At 41.2% G+C, this 20,808-nt stretch overlaps 1 protein-coding gene across 1 annotated transcript in view; it reads left to right on the forward strand.

Annotated features, from left to right (window-relative positions):
* Positions 1–4,271: 4,271 nt before the first annotated feature.
* ATP8A2 (ATPase phospholipid transporting 8A2) overlaps positions 4,272–20,808 on the forward strand; it is a 336,147-nt gene continuing 319,610 nt past the window's right edge. Inside the window, exon 1 of the mRNA XM_064504996.1 lies at positions 4,272–4,321. Within this exon, the coding sequence (XP_064361066.1) occupies positions 4,279–4,321 (43 nt within the window). The 5' untranslated portion in view covers positions 4,272–4,278. The remainder of the gene's footprint in view (positions 4,322–20,808) is intronic.

Raw genomic sequence — 20,808 nt, forward strand, 5'->3', positions numbered from 1 at the left:
TTGATCTTGGGCACTTCGGGGGCTTTGCTTTTCCAGACACCCCGACATAAGTCGCCTTCTCTCTTTATGTCTCTGGCCCTGTGAAATGGGGATGAGTTTACTGCCTCTCCCGTGTAATGCCTGGAGAGCGATGTTTACGAAATGCTTTTCCAGTCTGCAGAAATGGTTCTGAGAAATGAAAGAAACCTGTTTGCAGCGTGCAAGTTGACTGGGTTTCCCAAACAGCAGAGCTACAGACAGCAGTATGCATTTTAGCCTAGTCATCCAAAATACTGACAACAAGGAGTGCTATGAGTTCTGGTTCCTGGAATAAACTAAATGCTTCTTCATTATATTAGAACTACATTTTAATGGGTTTTAAATTATTTTTGCTTAATTTATGTGGTACATCACATTTTAATTTTCCAGGATCTGAATGTTTTAAATAATGTACAATTCATTGAGATACTTTATGCTGACCTCTAGTACCAATCAAAGGACAGCCCTGACTGTAATAACTGATCTAAAACATCAAATTTGGGAACATTTATACACTTACTGCAGATTATGGTTTCATCTCAACAGGAGTATTGGCTCCCTAAAACTCTCTTTAGTCATCCTTGAACACATCAGAACAAGCATGACTTTTGCTCTTCTGCATTTTTTACAATAGTTCACAGTGGCTGCCAGCAAATCAGAATGGTAGTATTATATGCATGCCTTGGATTTTCTTTGCATCAGTGTCATTCATTACAAAGCAGGTAAATACTGGACTCAGGTTAGCTAGCATCCTGGCAGTGGGAAGCAAGTGAAAATAATGAAAATACATCTCATGCAGTCTGAGAACAACCTACATTCTGGAAATCTACCTTGAAACTTATTTTCCTTAAACTTTTCCTTAAAATTTTCTTAAGTTGGGTGATGCTAAGAAAACTACAATTAGAAGATCTGGAAGTAGCTTTCTCTAAGAATCTAGAAATAGCAATTGCTGACTTTTTTTTAAACCTCTTTTAAATGAGTGATGAATGGCAGCTACCCCCCATGTATTTCAGCATATACTTTGCATAATGGTATTTTTTTCCCCTATGTATGTAAACAAGGGCAAAATTTTTCCTCAGCACAAAGATCTGGTTTAAAACCAAGATAGTCTGTCTTTTTTAGGACTGAAGAGCCAGAGAGGCAGAGCCCACATGAAATTACTCTAGCCCAATAATACAGGATTGCCACTGCTGGTAATGGGCCACTGGCTTTGTTCTAACTTTGCAAGGCCTCAGGACTGAAGCTTGTCAAGCTTGCTTTGTCTGAACTTTTCTTGACCTGTTTGATTTTACTTCGTTTAGCTGTAACAGCATTTTTTCTAATGAACAGGTGGCTATGTCTAACTGTCCTACTTTTGCTTACCTTTGTATAGTACAACCATAGCTTTTATATAGATAGTAGTAACAAGAACTCATTCTGTGTAGGATCAGATATTTTTGCCTAACATAATGATATAGTGTAGACAAATATAGGCCTGGCATGACTGCAGAGCCCCTTGAAAGTAGGGACACAGGACACAGCAGAGGAGCAGATCCGAAAGATGGTAAGAAAAGGGGCATAGGCTGGGACTGGAGCTCCCACGGCTATAAACTCTCTGATAGTCAGCTAAACAAATGTAAACCTGGCAGCTGGGCAAAATCAGTTTTAGGAATAACAAAAAGAGCAAGTATGTAACATACATAAATATATCTCAGCATATATAGTAAATCTGGAGGTAATGTGGAGTTGCAGACCAATGAAGGAAGAGCAAGGCGTAAAAGCATGTTGGAAAACATAAAAGCCCCAGGCTCAGCCCTACAATAGAAGGAAGCAGAGGAGGAAGAAGAAACATCACACTTATCCCCGCGAGGAATTGGGGCACCGATGACTTGCTGTAGCTCTGACTCCCATTGCCCAGGCAAGACTGGCACTGTTGAAGTTAAGAGGGGCAGTGGGAGGATAAGCCTAACACCAGAAAAGGGATAGGTAGTGTGTAATTTTATCTATTTAATGTATTTTTAACAGTATTATAATTACTGAGATTTTTAAAATAGTACTCCTTTATTTCTTTTTAAAAATTCTATAATAATTAAATTTACACTGGTAATAATTCTTTGATTAGACTGTTAAAATTACAGTTTTATAAGGTGTGTTTCTTTTTTTTCTTTTTTTTTTTCCCCCCATAACAAGACTCTGTGCTTAACATTAGTAATTACAGCAAAGGATGCATTGTTTGGAAACTTGGACTAAACAGTCTCTCCAAGGTCCCAGATGATATCTGGCACTGTCAGAAATAGAATCAAGATATCCTGTCTTCCAATCTGGCACATTAACCACAGAACCATTCTTCCTGCCTTTGCTTTATTTATTACATTGAAATAATTATTAAGCATATTGAGCTCTTTGAAAGTACATGGCTATAAATACTAGAAAAGTGAGCACATTGTAACGTGAAAAATACAAACTACTTTCTTAATGTTTTTAGTACAACATTCAAACCATGGAGCCATTATGACAGACCTCAGGGAATCATATTGTCATGACTCAGGGTCCCATAAAATACAATATATTGCACATCAGCAGTATGACAAAAACAGATGTTGCATAACAAAATGACAGAGGTGAGCCTGCAGCACAGCAGAACGATATATTTTTTTTCTCATAATGCAGAACCTGCTCCTCATCGGATTGTTACTAGTGAACACGAGCTTTCAGAAACAGAAGCAACTCAGGTTCACCTAGGACTACACACTTCTCTTTCCCGTGGGCCCTACCATTAGCCTTTCTGAGCAAGATTCAGTTTCTTCCTTGGTTACTGAGATTATGCCGTAGCTCTGTTTCCTTACAAGATACTTTAGCAGACCACTTTCTCCCCTAGACTTCCTATTAGACTGCAGTGTATGGTTCTATATAAAGCAGTGGCTGGAAACTGATAATGTGGGCATGTCTTCTGATGCTCACGGGGCAATGGTGGTTTTATTTCTTCCTTGCTATTAGGCCTCACTAAAATGCCTGTTCACTAGGGCACAGAACTGTAGTGATCCTCAGGGATCTGCCTCCCACTGGGATAGATCTCAGGCGTGTTGAGATTTGTGCAGACTGGGTAATTATATCACTTTGAGGAGCTGGAGTACTCTGGCTCATATGTCTGAGAAGCCATGCATGCATGCAAGCTAGATGAACGTACTACTGGCACCTTAGCTGGAGCAGTATTTGAGGACATTGAAGGTACAGAGGCGAAAGCAAGTACAGTTGCTGATGATAACGCCTAAAACGGAAAGACTGCATCTTAACTACCACTGGAGATTACCTTGCAGGACTGGCACGTTACAGCTCACAGTGCTTTTAGTGTGCTGTAAACATAGTTCACTTGAGGGGTAATTTCTGAAGAAAAAGCAAACATGAAACTAGGAGCTGCCATTCTTTCTTAGCCCTTTTTTTGAGCACGTTCCTTGCCTTTCATCTGACCACGTGAACTTAATTTTTTATTTGTCTTCTAGCTGTCTAACAACATACGTGAATTGGTTTTCTGTTCTTCACACAATCCTACTGGTACAAAAACAAAAGTGGTATATTGATTAATCTTTCCTCTTTCATCCTTGGTTTCCTTGCTGCTTTGAGCTGAGCAGGAACGACAGCTTTTGGAGGGAGCCTGGCAGCAGGCCGCAGCGGCGAAGGACGCCCTTGTAACCGGGAGGTCTGTTAGAGACGGGGGCAAATAACTCAAATCTTTCAGTGTTTTAGGTGCCTAAACTGTTAATGAAGTACTAGTTTCAGGTAGGCCTCTTTAAAAAAAAGCCCTGGTCCTTACTGGACCGTACCTTGTGCAACCGCTCGCACCTGGGTAAACTCAGCAGTAAGACGCGGCTGCAGCACAGCGGCAGCACTCGGCCCACACGCAGATGGTGACCGGGGATGTAAGTCAGCAGGGGACCGGGGCGCCAGCCGGCGCCGGCGCTGCGAGGCGGTCGGCACCGCGCACACCGGCAGCAGCGCCGCAGGGCCCCGAGGGGGGCGGCGGCGCAGCCCCCCCGCAGGAGGCACCGGGCCCTCGGCCCCCCTTCCCAGCCGCCGCCGCCGCGGGGAGCCGAGCCCGGCGCGGGCTTAGCGCCTCGCCCGCCCCCGCAGCGAGGCCGCGGCGCTGCCCGCCGCCGCAGCGCGGCGTCTGCGTGAGGGGGGGCCCGCGGCCAGCCCGCCGCCCCCGCCGCCGCCGCCCCGGCCTCGCCCGCCGCCCGCGGCCGCAGCATGCCGACCCGCGCCCGCCTCGACACGGCGCTGAAGATGTCCCTGCGGCGCAAGTCCCCCAAGATCCACTCGTCGGGCGGTGAGGAGAGGGCGCGGCGGCCGGCGGCGCGGGGGGAGGGCGCGGGGGCGGGAGCAGGCGCCGCGGCGGAGCGAGCGGCGCGGCGGGCGCCTCCATGGCCGCGCCGCCCGGCCTCCCCGGCCCATCCCCCCCGCCGCCGCGCCGCCCCCTCCCCCGCCGAGGCGGTTGGCGGCGGCGGGGACCCTCTCGTGTGCCCCCGCGGCGGCCTCGGGGTCTCGGCGCGGGGAGGAGGCGGCGCGGGGAGGAGGCCCCGCAGCGCCCCTCGCGCCATGGCGGCCGCCCCGCGGGGCATCGCCCCACCCCCGGGCATCGCCCCCCGTGGCCCCGCACCGCCGGGCCCCGCGCCGCAGAGCGGCGCAGCCCACGGGGCGTCGTGCCCCCCGCGCCCGCCCCACGGGACGTGGCAGCCCGCCGCGGTGCCCGGCGCCCCGCAGGGCCGCTCGCAGGCCTCCCCCCTGCCCCGGCGGCCGGGCGGTCGGAGCGGGGAGAGCGCCGGGCGCTGCTGGGAGCTGGCGCGGAGATCGGTTATGGGGCTTCTCCAGAGGTTCGTTCAGGCAAGGTCCTTCCAACCGGTTCCTGAGGAAACAGGCAGCAGTGGAATACCTTTCAGGGGTGGTTCTGGCCCCAGCAGGAGGACTTCCACTGACTTCTGTCTGACCAAGGTGCCTTCGAAATTTATTCCTGATGTCAGTTTTACTTAGCAATATCTGCTTCCTTAGTGATACTGCTTGTGACTTAGAGACAGGTCCAATAAAAGACTAAGACACCCATTTCTGTGCGAAGTGCTTAGGCTCCCAGCACAACGTCTGGGAAGAGTCAGGGTCCAGCAGCACGCTCCTTCAGCGTTTGTATTTGAATCAGCGGTGCGCGTTTGAAGCACATGTCCTGATCAGCTCTGCTTCGGGTTAAATCTCAGCGCTTTTGAGAGCATGTACTGGACTGCTTTTGTACGATGCTGAACTGGAAGGTATAGTGCAACCACGCACGGCTGTTCAGTCCATCAAACCAGCCTAGAGTCTGAAACAGAAGCCACCCATCCATCAGGTCCTCTGCACAGCCTGGTCACTCTGCTAATGTCCCCCCGTGGGGCCTCCCAGCTTGCTAATGAGGACAGAACCTTAGGGACCTCTGGAGTAAGCAGGATGCTAAGCAAGGGGATGTGTAATGCTATCCCCTAGGAAATGATAAGGTTTCAGACTAGTATTCAATACACTGCCATCTTTGCTTGCCTTTGGTATAAGCCATTCATATGAAAAAGTGGCAGTTAAGCAGATTCCACTTGCACTGGTTTGGGTTGTGTCCACTTCTGTAGTCTGACCCGAAATCCTGTCCTTCTGTGGCAGGGAGGCCCCTTGTCCCAGAGCTGTAAGTACTAGATACATTTAGGATCTAATGTTTGCAGTCCAGTCCTAGATGCAGTTACCCATAACTAGTCTTTCAAAAGATCCAGATGCAGAGCACTTGGCACCTGGAGAGTGTTTAGCTTGAACACAGTGATACATAATTAGTTTGAGCTTAAACTTTTTAAAAATAATTCTTTTGGATCTAGGTGGTTAACTTCTACCCCAGTCATGCTATGGGTGCCTGAGGCATACTGGATCTACCAGCTGGGCTTTATCTGCACATAGGGTTGAATTTTACATGTACCCTGGATTTCACTTAAGTGAAATCCAGATTAGGTGATACTTTGAAGAAGGATAGGGGCTGCTGGTTAGCATTACTGTCCCTGCTTCTCCATTGTTGAATAATTTATTTCTTATTTAGATTATTTTTCTGAAGGGTAGTAGAATAGGTTTGTGTAACTTAATACACAGCTTTCTCAAAGGATATGACTGTAGTTGGCTTAGGTCAGTACCTGCAGGCTGCCACCCACCCAAAAAGAAGCTCCGGCCTTCCTCCTTTCTGTATATTCCCATTGCCTTGCTTATGTCAACATTAGCAATCAGATGGCTACATGGTCAGCTGGATCAGTGCTGATGTGGCTCAGCACCAGGATGATTTGATCTCTAATGCCAGCAAAGGAATAGACATATAAAGGCAGGAGTGCTCTGCTTTCACAGCCTCCAGTGGTTTGACTGGCATAAGCTGACTGCAGAACTGCTACCTACATGGACTAGACGAGGTTCATAAGAGTGGTTAACTGTGCCCTGTGAAACCAACTGTGAAAGTCTCGGTTTGGAAACTGAGTCACAGTCAGCTGAAAATCAATTCAGATGTGGTTGTGTGATGGCACTGCAAAATCTGAAGACCTTACCTGAGTTGAATGAAGGAGTTGGTTGCCCTTTAGTCACCTTTAGTTAGGGTCAGGTAACCCTGTCTTAATCCGCTGTTGTTTCCTTAGCATCTGTATTTCAGAATATTCTACCATCTTTCCTTTTGTGACAAGAGGATGATTCCTGCTTTAAATATTTGTAGTTTGCTTGCTAGTCCTATTTACCTTTGAGGGAGTTTGGTAATCTTAAAGTATTAGCTTTCAGTTTGGGTCACAGATTTTTTTCATGCAGTTTGTGAAGTATGTCAGTAGCTTATAGTTTTACATCCTGAGTCAAGCAGGACAGTCGCTCTGCAATGGTCTAATGAGGTCTTTGCACATCAGCTCCAATTGTCATTTTCTATCCTTTTGTGTTTTGTAGCACTGCTTTTATGTGTGCTAATACAGTATAAAATGCAATCAGTATATTTAGTAGCATTTTAACCTTGCTTAGCACTAGTACAACGGACTTCACAGAAAAGCAGGTGAGGAGAAGAGGAGATATTGGAGATGGTGGGTCACCTCCTGCCACTCAAATGATTAGTCCTCTACTTTTTTATGCATTTGCTCATTAATTGATTTTTCTTTTTTGCTTTGTACAACTAAATCTTTTTATTGCTGTGATGTCATATAGCTAGGCTAAATTGATTGTATTTAAATTATTCTCTAAGAAGTTTCCAGCTCTTTGCTGTTGGAACCACAGCCATCAAAGACTTACCTGTTCCTCTCCTTCTGTCTCTGTAAAGTCACTAAAAATAAGCAACTGTCAATAACACACTGGAAGGCTACACAATAACATTTTTATTTTTAGGGCAAAAAAATTTAGAGTTCAAACATTAAAATGTATTAAAGATCCAAATGATCTTGATGTCATTTACTGTGGTCTCTTTCAACTGCTCCGTGGTGCACATCAGCAAGAAGAAATATTTTTAGTGTAGAGGTAGTTACAGAATCTTCTTTTGAGATGTGAAGAATCAAAATATAAACATCATTTCATGGTACAAAACCATAGCCCTTGTATGTGTTGATAGTGTCCATCATAGTGTAACAAGCACAGTGAAGGCTAGAGCTTTCACTGTGAAGCTCACTCAAGTCACCTACCTTGAAAGGATGTCTACATCATATTTTGCAGTCAGTCAAACACTCATCTTGAATGTACTTTTATCCAAACAGAAGCCCTATGAAAGGGGTTAGCACAGTGCTGAGCTAGCAACTTCTTAAAATATTAACATTTAAATGTTTAACTAAGAGCAAAAGCCCTACTCTGCTGTGAAAAAGATACCTAGCAATTTTAGTGGCAGTGGGGCACTGTGCGGAGAGGTGTGCTTCCTCAGCAAATGCATTTAATGCCCATTAATGTTACTTAGAGTTACAGGAACATCTAGCAAGACTATTGCAGCCATAATGTTGACACACAGAAATCCTGGAGTATGATGGGAAATTTTTCCAGAAGAAACAATCAAAATAAAACCAAAATAAAGTATATATGTGTTTATGCACACATTCAAACTGTGTGGTGGTAATGATGTATAAGTGTTACTGAACTGTTTATTTTCATCCATGTTTAACTGGCTCATCGTTTCATATAATGTGCAGCTTATTCAATCTACATCAAAGGTCTCTTCCTATTTCCATTAACATCAATGACAATTATGCCTTTTCAGCAAGATCTTATCACAAAAAACCTCATGTTTGATGTTATTCTGTTTTTATATTAGCATAAAGTGAAGTCTTCTCGAGTAGAGTGAGGTCGTACTCAGCCGTGAACTGAGGTGGCCAGGCAATGAAGGGGTTAGTTTAAGGCCAACTCAAACTTCTGTTATCTTGGGTAACTCACTTAGAGTGTGTCTGGATATGAAAATTAGCTTGGATTAGGATGGGAGGGAATTTAAAATACATCTGTTTATGACACTTGAATTAGAAAAAGATGCTGAGTTACTGTGGAATACCTTCATATATAAATAAGGTCCTATGTACTGTAGCCGCAGAAACACTTCTTCGCCTTGCTTGGAAGAGGGAGATGAGATCAGGAATAAATACATTAAAGACTGTGAAGCACTCAGATGATGGAGGACACAGTTGCTTTGGAGTTAGTTAAAAAAATCTAATTGATCTTCAATATTTAAGATTAAAATAAGTTAAATTTAATTAAAAATAAGAATTTCCATCCCACCCTATAGCCAATACATGAAACCCTTTACATTGTCTTTTCTTTGACTGTACTTGTGACTCTGCTGAAAACAGACGCACGTACTGCCTATTTTTAGGAACTATTTATTCCTTCTCTGCCCACTCTTCCCACAGGACTTTTGTTCCAGATGATAGTTCCCTAGCAGTATTTTCTTTTAGTATACTTCCCTATAGTGTGTGACTCAATGTATTTTGTATTCTGGCTGTATCTAAAAGCACTGACCTGCTAGTGTGATTTAGCAGTAATGCTGTTGTAATTCCATGCAGGATTGAAACATCTGGCAGTAGCATGATTCCAAGGAAACCTGCCTGCCTGTTCAGGGTCCCAGAATATCTCCAAGATAATGAACTCATGGAATATAGAAAGCATAGTCTAGTATTGCATTTGCATTGCCACTAGCATTGAGCACAGTCCTGATCTCTTCCAGCTCTGCAGGGAGTTTTTACATAGAAATCTAAGGCTTCAGAAATAGCACTGATTTAAAGCATCCCCTTTTTTCAATATTAAATCTTCTTCCTGACCTAAGACTTCCAAGCTGACAACTCCCATTGACTCTACATGCATGGAGTTTTGGATGATCATCTGAAAACTGATGCCAGCATCTCAAAGTGATTATTCTCCACTTAGTTACCACTTCACAAGGCACTTTGTGATGAAGATTTGCTGATGGCCCACTAAGCAACCATATCAGCCCTTTCTGCTCTTCTGGCAGGCTGACAGATGATACTCCAAGAGTATGCTACAAAGTGGTGCTCTTAGCTGGTTCATTTCTCTTTGACTGTTCTTTTTTAGGCTATCAAGTATACTGTCGAAATAATTGCTGAATCTGAGAGTGCTGATTTGCTACTTGTGAAGTAATATTCTAGACTCCTGTGTTAGCTTTATTACTATAATAAATTACTGTCTCATATTTATTTTCCTGTACCATGTTGCATTGTGGCACATTTGAATTTGTTTATAGTAGTATAAATATTAGAATATGCATTGCTGACAGTATCTGTAGAGCCTGATTGCTGACAGGTTCTTTTAAGGGACAGTTAATCACAAAATCTCTCTTGGTTGTGTTGTATGTATAGCTGGTAGAGAAGAACGATATATTAGACATAGAAAAGGCAGTTGAACATCTCTGCAGCAACAGCTTTCTGCTCTGGGACAGCCATTAATTAAGTTTGACTTGGCCTTTTCATCAACATAAATGTTTTCCTTTTAGTCTACTATTTTTTCTAGTTAAGTCTTTTGGAGCAATTGCAGGTATAGGGACAGGACATCTGAAAGCCTTAGATAGATAACTGATTCCCAGCTGGTACACTGAAAGGATAACTTGTGAAAGGTTGTTGATATGGGGAAAGATTGAGACAAGAAAGTTTGACTCACCACTGAGAAGCTTTTCTGAAAATAAAAGTAACATTGTCTAAAGGTTTTTGGTAAAAATTGCAAAATAAAAAATACAATATCAATATTGAGAACTTCTTATTAGAACAATTGTTTCACTGGTTGTTGGAAAGCTTTCAGACTTTTTGATTAGCATTATTATCAACCTTTCATAAGGAATTCTGTCTACTTGAAAAGTTCCTGAGCAGTTTCTTTCCAACGTAGGGGATGAACAGCTACCCACCTATTTCAAAGCTTCTGGCTCCGTGTTTTGCCATGGCAGTTTCTTGATTTTGGAAATTTTCATTGTAAATACAGGAAGCTGGAAGGGAGTGAGCACACCTCAAAACATAAAATGAAGGGTTTTGTATCTCAGACCAAGGTATGATTAAGACGGAGCTGATTCGATACAGATTTTAATGAGCAACACAATCAAACCAGCTATTTTGCACTTTTCTGAGAAGGGACATAATCCCATGAAGTTAGAGTGTTACGTACACGTGCACGACCATCACATGAGATTTTCTAGACAGCTAGAGCTCTTTTTGTAACAATGTAGTTATCATTGTTGAAAACTCAAACAATAGTTTGAATTGGAAAGAAAATGAATGTCAGTAAATTGGTCTCAACACCTTCATGTTTTGATGGAGAATCACAAAACATACTGTGGATTTTTTATACATTTCAGCCTTTTTCACCTCACACAGACCATGTTTTCATTATTTTTAGTTCTAATTAACAACTTGGAAACTATTGAATTGGCATATCACTGCAAAGTACAGATGGATGGGAACTTGTCTTCCATTGGGCTAAAATGGAAGAGCCATGATTGGATCAGACCTATAATTTATAATAAATCCAATCAAGTGTGTCATGTTATTTTAGCCAAGGGTTTGGTTTGATGGACCTACCTCATTTTACCGTGGTGCAAATCACGATTAACACAATCAAAATTAGTGTATAGCTCCTATAAGGAAAAGAAGGCAGCCCTACATCTTGCTTAAAAGTGACCTGAGGGTTTTTGATTTTTAAATCCTAATCTCTTGAATGCAGACCACCAAACCCATTTATTTACTTTCATTAGACAAGCAGGTATTCATAAAGAGTGAAAGCAGAGGTGTTTTTGTCTCATTACAATAGCACTACCCTTACTCATTTACTATTTTTATAGAAGGAGGGCTCAGGTTTTATCTCCTGCTAACACAGCACTGTTCTGCCTTTTATATGAAACACAGTGAAAGCAATCTAACATGCTTTGCCTGTGATATCTAGGAATGTTCAACCCAACGTTTATAAAAAGAATATATAAAACAAGTATCTGAGGCTTTTGTGAGAATGTTCAGTTGTCCAGTGGCTGGATATGGGATTAAATACATTAATATCTCAGTCCTAGCACCTTGTTTTGAAGATCAACAGTAAAACAGGGGAATTAAAGTATGCAGCTGCTTATTGACCAGATCCAGACTGAGTAAAAGGCCGGTCCTGATTTACAGATTAACAATCAAATCTTGTTCCCAAAGTTTCACTAATACAGGTTTGTGCCTAGAAGCCATTCTTTTGCCATTTGCCTGCTAGTAGGGGGGGGGGAAAAAGGATGAGATTTAATAAGAGCATACCAGACAGGGAGAAGGAGACAGTGCTCTCCTCCGCACTCCTGTCCAAATTAAATTTGTCCCAGTCCTTTGCTGCCTGAGGAGCAGTGACTTTTCACTCCTTAACTGACCTCCTGACCCTTGCTGAAGTTTTGCTGTAATATTAAATAAAGGAGACGGTTATTACCTGCTGGTTTGAATGGAAGTAATTTTATTTACAAATCTGAAATTTGTTTATCCTGTCTTTAAAAAGATTCTAAGCCCTACGGTTCTTGGTTAGGATCGAAAAAACGGTGATCAGTCCTTAGAAAGAGGAAGGAGTGTCTAGAAAGATCTGAAAGATTTGAGGACAAAGAACTGATTGCTTACAGAAAAAGCAAAGCATCTTTGGAGGTAGAGTCCCAAGTTAAGACACTTCAGGTAAGTGCAATTATTGGTAAACTTATTAACAAGCACATGTACAAATTAACTCAGTGGAGTTATTTTAGATGTGTTAAATCTTGAGAGATTGAAATTGGACACGATTTCAGGTCTTTATATAAAGCGTCTAGCCCCTATAATAAGAAGAACTAAACATATTTTATGGACAGAGTGGAGGCAGTGTAATCTCATGGCACACCATATAGACTCATATTACTAGGGGGGGCAACTAAAGTTGATATTTTGATTATCAGCCAGTCCTTCAGGACATAATATGCCATTTCATTTTGGCCAACACTTCTATGTTTATAGTAAGCTTCACAGTATCAAAATATTTTATTTTACATATGTCCCAGCTACCAAATTCAAGCTTCTGCCAGCCTAGAAATCTTTTAAACAGTTAAGTTTCTATACACATAGTCAAGAGGGAGAAAAAATATTTCAACTAGAGGATAGTGTTGGCAAGAGAACAAACAGGCATCCACTTTCACAAACATTTAGTCTGAAAGTAGTACGCCTTTTTCTAAACATCAGACACCTGCTCAAAACAGCTTTCTCTTGGGACTGGTAGGAAAGAAATCTAGCTTGACCTCATAACTGAATTTGATTGGTATTTGTAAAGTATTATGAAACAATCATCAGGAATAGGTGGGTCTGAACTTTGAGACAGGCTTTTGCTTCTAGGTCTGCATTTCTAAACACCAAGTGGAACCAAGAACTTCATGGGCAGAAAATAAAATATATACACTGATCTTTGCATAAACAGGTTGTAAAATAGCACCTGCATCTATTGTCTGATTTTGACTGAACATACTAAGCAACCAACAAACACAGTATATTCCAGCTTTTCCTTTTTACTGGGCTAGAATTGTAATTATCTGTGATGTCTGCTGTCATTCAAGTTTCAGATTAATTTCCCACTCATAAATAGCCAATATGGTTTTGGAAAATAGCAAAAAGCACATGGAGGCAATAAAATGAGAATTGTAAAATAATAGAAGAGGATGGTGGCAGAGCAGGAAGAAAGCAGTCACTATCCCAACTGTATTGCCAAAAGAAACAAAAGAAATGAGATTCTCTGGAAGAGAAAGTCAAAAGAAGACAACTTGAAGTGTCTACAAGCAGCTCGGCCATGACTGAATGTGTCCAAGGGAGCAGTCTGAACCAGTGAAAGAAAGTGGTTATGTCCCTACAAACCATACTACTTCCATGCTATAGAAAAGGCAGAGAGCATGTGTCTTTCCATGTTTTAGTGTGACTGTGTGCAGGCAGAGATATAAGCTCTGATCGTGTCCTGCTGTCTGGACTATATTATCTGACATACTAAATTGCAGTCAGTGTATTTTGGGGGCCTTGGAATATGAATGGCCTTTGGATACAGCTGGTGATCAAACCATGAAAGAGTTTTATATTTTACCTACTCAAGCGGTAAGGCAGCATGTCTCCCGACCTTCCTAATGCTGATTTGTCAAGAGCTCTCTAACATGAGTTGTAATAGATATTGTCAGCCTAATATTGCCAAATGCGCAGGTGACGGTTTCCTTAGATGTGTGACAGGGAGCCCTTCTATCACAGATCTCTGTTAGCTGGAACTTCTTCTAGCATCTCGCCTGTTCCATTCCCTCTCTTGCAGGATATTCTTGTAGGAGATCTGCAGAACTGTAGATCCTATGGTAGATCCACCAAAGTCTCTTTAGTTGCAGGATCTCCATTGAAAGCAGATGACTTGGCGATCTATTATATCTCTCCATGGACTTCCCTGCCATCTGAATCACTGTCCATCTCACCACCGACTACCTGCCATCTCCCTTAAGCATGATAACATATGCATTGCTTCTGGTAGAAGTTCAAGCTAGATGCAAAGGACCGGGCCTGACACAGGAGAAAGGAGCCTGAACTGCAGGAGAGACCTCAACTGTGCTAAACTTTCACCATCAAAACAGACTGTTCATCCAAGGCTCCTAAGAAGAAGAAGGTTCTGCAGTCTTGCACTGGACAAATGCGTCTGAAATTCTGTCCTAATTGAAGATTACCTAAAACGTTTTCTTGAAATTCTTTTTTTTAGCAAAACTCCTAAAGAGAGAATTACAAAAAATGAAATAAAACAGTTGCAATAATAGGTTTGACACGATTTTGCTGGGACAATGCAATTTTGCGTTAGTGTAAAACAGCATGGGATTTAAATAATTTACTGCTCATTTTGGTATTTATGTTCATTAGACAGTCAGGTTCCTAAATTTTCCACCCTGGCCATTTCTGCTATGATTGCTGTTGTGTGAAGAGGCAGGACACTGCTTTATCAGGACATCAGTGGAATCTCCTATATAGAGAGATCCCTGGCAAATAGAGGCAAGAGTTAATCCTACACCTTCTTCTCCCTCTATAGCAGGTAACATGCAGGGTTTACATGAGGGAAAGACAGAAGGATACCCATTGCAGCTCTGATAGGATGAGTAGCCCCATTAAAGTTGATTACTTACTCCTATTTACACTGATTGTTGCACATAAAGGCTGGCATTCCGTATTCTCAAAAGTCTTCTAATGCACAAGTAATACCTTATCTTCTTGCATACCTTTAATGAAAAATCATTAATGAGTGTCCTGATAAGAAAGCTACTTTTTTTTTTTTTTTTTTTTTTTTTTTTTTGGGCCCATGCAAGACACCAACCACTTTACACACAGGCATCTTGCTGAATTTCTGCCTTATTCTGTTACAAGCTAAAAATCAGAATATCAGTTTTGTCCACTGAAGAGATCATAGGATTTTTACCTCTGTCCCTGTTTACATCTAGACAGGACAAATGCTATTGGAGCATACACCCCCATTAATTTAGGAGTCAGCAATTATAAGCAGCCACTTTATTAATTGCATCAGAATTAATACATGAACTAGAATTCACAGTAATAAAATATTAGTGCTCTGAGAAGAAACCACAAAACTTACTGAATCAGAGAAGGACAACAGTGATATGGTAGCTTCTTTTTTCACAGGGACCTAAGGCTGTTTCACTTCAGTTTTAAGTATTTTGTCTTCATCTGTGTCCTTGTAGCAATGGAATAGTTTCAGTTATCTACTTCATAGGGTCAATATGAAGATCACAGGCAGCTGCACAGTATTTGTATGGCTCCAGAAGGATAGATGATGATCTAGGAATACTGAATGTTTTTTTAGTCAGATAAGTTTGCAGCTATTATGGCTAGATTTTTTCATTGTTGCCATCTGGCTTTGGTGATGTGAGGCCTCATTAGCATCAGTCAGCATATGCAAAAGAAATCAAGTCTGTGTGGATATTCTGGAAAAGAGAAATGGAGCATGACCTTTTGTTTAATCCTTTATTTCTTGTAAAAGTTTATTTTTTAAAAGGACATTTTATAAGCTATGTTTCTATATTTTGAATTTATTCTATATTGTTAAAATAGCTTGTTAATAAGAATTCTACTCCTGCATAAGCAGTTCTAGTAAGGAAATTGATACATCAGTTACTATAGACTAAAATTTGAGAAGATTGATTAGCAACTTAAAAAGGGGGAAGGGAAGTCCTGCATTAAGACGATTGGCACTACTTCAGCTAGAAGACTATGCTGTGACTGAGGCCATAGACAAAAATAGAATAGGATTAATAGAAGAACATCAAGTAGCTAAAACTAAGGTCAAAGAGGAAATGAGGTGATGCTCTAGAAATGTCTCATACACCAAAAGATAGGAAGAGATGAAGTTATAAATTTAAGGAATTTCCCAGTTACATACACCTGTGAAAAGGAAAATCCATTCACACAAAGAGAATTGTCAAAGATGATTGAAGTAATAAGTGAAATAAGAGATCAAGGACTAAGCTTTAAAATATGAGAGAAAATTATAACAACCTGTATAGCAACTGTTTCTGGTTGCTTACAGGTATTAAATGCATACTACTATAGCTAAATTAAAAGATAAACTGTAGAAGAAAGTTACAGTAATGCTAACACTAACAGAATTAAAAAAATAGTAAAAGCAAGTTATCTCAAAACACTATTCAATCAGTGAAACACAATAACCCATAAAATGGAACAGGCAATGTTTTGACTACTCAACAGAAAGTAGGCTTAACTGAAAACCCAGCTACAAGTACTACCTGATGCTAATTATTACAACTCTATTCATGCTAATGAGCTGCAGCGTCCTAATTTATAGGCTGAGGGAAGCTAGTGCATGCAGATGGAGATTTTAAATGAGGAGAAAGGAAGTAGAAAGTTGCTACTGTAGGGGTTTTTGTATGATAAGCTGTAGTATATAGGAGGCTTGTTTTTTATGGCTTTGGAGTTCAGTCAGGTGAGTTTCTCTTAGTTTTGGGGCAAGGGGTTATAAATGTAAAAGAGTATGTGTGTGTGTGGGGGGTAGGTAGGTAGGTGTGTATATTTATATATATTTATTTATTTTAATATGTCAGTGGACTTCATTTCTGGTACTCTGAGGTAGATATCCTTTTCTATTCTTCATTTTGCTATAGAGAAAGGATGAAAGTTAGCCTGTCTTCTCTTAAGAAGATAGCAAGACTTTCTCAGAACCACAGGAAGAATCTTGTGCTAAGTGAAGAGTATAATGGATCTGTTCTTTTTATTTGCGATTGAATGCTGTTTGGAAAAGGTATAGGTAAAATTTAAACCTGGGGAATAAACAACTATCTATCTATATAAAATAATTCTTTCTTGTTGATTGTGTTATGTTATTTTTGCTGTCTGTTATATTGGAACTGTGTGGTATAACTTGTATTCTTAATGTGAGGGACTCTGAAATTTAGCTGAGTGCAGGGCTAGTTAGTGGTAAGGAACTGATTCTTAACAATTAGTTCAATGTAAAGACAGTAACTGAAAGGTGGTAGTGCTCTCTGTTGTATGCCTCTACTATTGAGAACAAAGTAAAGAATTATGTGGGAAGGAGATAGTAATATCCCTGAAGAGTTTGAAATGTAACATAGCAGACTGTTTATCAACTTAGGGATTTTTTTGCTCACTTATAAGCAAATAGGTAGGTTCTGTAATGGTCTGTGGAGGAGGGTGGGAAAGGCTTCTAGATGCTTAAGGGGGGAGGGAACTTCTGCATGAAATTTGTCCCTAATAATTATTCAAGAATGCTGGCTGCCCCCATTAATCTTCAGTTTAAAAACTAGCTGAAGTTTATAATGGAAAAAAATAAGTAGTTGCTCAAAATGGATTAACCATTGATACATCTATTAACTATTCCTGAGTACTTGCAAAGAATAAAAGTAGCCATTAAATAAAAGTTAAAACTTAAAAAAAAATGCAGCAGTTGTAATTTCATTTGTATTGAATGAACTGAGGAAAACTCCTACTTGTGTGGTTGCTAGAGTATTTCCCTTTCAAATGGTGTTTTGTTCTTCTCCTTTATGAAGGAATGAGAAACTTAAGAAACCTATATCTAATCCAGGAATGGATACAGCTCAGTACTGCATATGAAGACTGTTGGAAAAACTAGCAAAAAGAGTTTAGGACCACTTTTGGGTTCTGTGTCCTAGGCCTGTTCATTGTACTTAACAGAAGGAAAGAGGCAGGTGACTGAAATCTAGCTGCTCAGAGTTTCTTAGGAATGAACCTGCCATGCTCTCTGTACCTGAATGAATGTGCTCTGTCCTTGGACATGCAGTCAGCTGGCTGGTGATACACAGCTTTAATCAGTGGTTTGTTGGGTTTCTTTTCCTCCCCTCCCTTTGGGCTGCTTTGCCCTGGAACTCCTCCAGTACTAGCCTATGAATCATAAGCATAATTTCCTCTAAATCCACAGTAGCCTGTGCAATACTAGATAATTAAATATTGAAAAGGTCTGTGATTCTTGTCTTATTCTGGTAGTGGTTCCAACAAGACCATGTTGCTATTGTGGCCGGGTTGTGAAATGCATCAAAACTGATACTATACACATGTAGTTAGTCCTCAGCAGTGATGGGATAGGTCAAGCTGAATCCTGAGCTGATGGTCAAAAAAGTACATGCTTGTTTTCTAGGACAAGCCTTGCACAAACCCTAGCAGGAGGCCTCTAGGGTCATACACCCAGCTGGTTTAAGACCTCTAATTAAATCAGATGCACCTCTACCAGTCTATAACAGTTGAAGGTCCACAGACTTGCAAGGAAAAATATGTAGAAACACAGTAAGATACCTTTTAGAGATCAAACCACTGAGATTATTAGCTCTGGTGGGGGTGGGGGGCGGGGAAGAGAAGAGGAAAGACTCTTTCTAGAACTCACCCAGTACAGATGCTATCTAGACACAGCTGTTACAGGAGGAAAAGCTAGTATGAGAAAATTAAAGTTCAGCTTCTTCTGATCAGAATAGTTTCTTGGAGAGAATGCTACAGCCATACTTACAGTACAGAACTTCAGCCTAACGGCAGTAGATGGATAATAATACTTAATACTGCAGTATTAAGTAAACTGGTAGTTATATTTTTTTCACATGATATGCTTTAAAAGGGGATGGGGGCAGGGGTGTCCATGTGTGGTCCTAGCTCAATAAACTCTTTTTATCCATGATCTGATCTGACTGAAGCTGTAGTAGAGCAGAGGTAATACTGGCTGATGCTGCAAAACCTGTGAGTGCCTTTTATCTGTCAGTAGTGCGGTTTCTCATCGGGGGCAGGCAGAGGAATGGGACAACTGCTTTTCTTTTGTCCTTGGTTAAATATAGGACTTCTGTTAAACTTTGTGTTTTGGAAGTCTTTGTCCTGTACATCCATTAAGCTAAAAATAAACTCTTGCTCTGCTGAAGATTTTTGCTAAGATAAAGTTCACTAGTGTTTGTCTTGAACTTTATGCAGCTATATGTCTTTGTTAAGTTACCTTTATCGTTATTAGCTGTGTCCTGTATTTGTTAGTCCTTAGTGATACAGATCACTGATGAGCACTGCAAGCCACTCTGCACTGGATTTCTCGTCTAGTGCTCACGGCTGAGTGTACAGTAACTAGTTTCTAGGCCCAAATGGAAGCAACCCGAAGAGCAGGCTAAACATTCCTCTCCAACCTTGTAACTTTTCTTTTGTGGGGAAAAAAATATCCTCACTGTAGCCTCTGAGTCTTCTGGAAACTGCCGGGTGGTGGGGAGGGCTGTTTTAAGTTCTCATCTCAGCACAGATACTTATGTTGTCAGATGTCAAAAAAGAAGGACTATGTATGTTGGTGACAAAATGCAATTCTGTAAAAATGTACTACCTTTTCACAAGCCCTGTACTTAATCTGAGGGAGATGTGGAATGGCCGAGTAACTTCCTAAGATTTTATTCCTAGAGCTCAAGCAGAACTAGACTGAGGCTTATTTCTACTTCTTGCTGTTCATAGTTAGCTCCACCATGTTTTCCTCTCCAGACTGAGGACAGGATTTCTTGTTTCTCCTGCTGGAGCAGAGCAGTGAGTCTGCACGGGATGTGCTCATAGCGCTGGGGTTTAGTGCAGTGCTCTACACACATGCAGAGTGTCCTCTCCACCATGTTAGGACTGATTAAAACAGTTCTTTATCTAAAGGTGGATGGCTGTAATATTCTGCCTGATTAGTAAGCTAGTATTAATCTTATTCATGCATAATACCAACTGTCAACATAATTAGCAGGTATTATTTTAGAAGAATGAGTATGTGAATTAAGTATTTTTTTAAGAACACGATAGTCTAATTTTATTAGCTATTACAGTTATAAAAATGCTGTTTTCTGCAAGGCATTCGGCTGCTGCATAAGATAGCTGAAAGCATATTGCAATTAGTGACAATGAATTAGTAGCCGATTTCCTCTCTTGAGAATGTTGCCTTTAATAGTCCCACTAATAGCAGTAGTGAACCTTCAATGAATACAATAAGCCACATAACCCACATGAGGCTGCGTGGCTTGCTACATGGTATGTTCTGCAGTGGTACCATGCAGTCAGAATTTCAACCAAACTTCAAGTCCTTCATCAGCCACTTAACATTTTTAAAAGAAAAACACTGCCAGTGTCAGTGAGGAAGATGGAGTATAACTTTTTTTGTCTGGTATTTCTTGCATACCTACTCTGTTCTGGTGGCCTTCATACTTGAAGGCCTAACTAACAGATTAGTACGGACATAGCAAATTAATAATGTGCAGTTCTTTGTGTAAAACTTGATCCTTAGTCTTAGCACAATGCTGGAGTACTTTGGGTAAGACTGGTGCCTTATCAAGGTATTTCAGTGGCTTGTGCAAGCTCTGAAGCCCTTTAGCATTGCAGGGAGAGTGTGCTCCCTGCCCGTGCAAAGGCCTAGGTATCTAAGATGAGTACCAAATCACTGCTTAGATGAGCTGTAACTCAACTGCTGTAAGATGAGTACTAAGGCTATTCTGAACAGCAGGTCCTTCATCTAACAGAAGCAAGATGAGATAAAATTGGGCCTAGTTTTTGCAAGAGCTAGCAAAAATAAACTTTAAAGGGTCTTAGTCTCTTCATATATGTGATCACTCTCTGTTACTCTCCTGTGTCGTATGTGACGTAGCTGCCAAGCACAGAGAGGCTGTTGGTATTCAGGAGGCTTGATGGAAGAAATGGTAGGAGGGAAGATTGTAGCTGACTGCTTGATCAGTGCCTATCGGTCAATCCCTGCTGACCAAGCAGTTCCTCCAGGTTGCTTCTGGTTCACGCTTGGTTACCTTGCCCTCCTGCAAGGAGATATGTA

This window comes from Dromaius novaehollandiae, chromosome 1, assembly GCF_036370855.1.
Source record: "Dromaius novaehollandiae isolate bDroNov1 chromosome 1, bDroNov1.hap1, whole genome shotgun sequence".
Lineage (NCBI taxonomy): Eukaryota > Metazoa > Chordata > Aves > Casuariiformes > Dromaiidae > Dromaius > Dromaius novaehollandiae.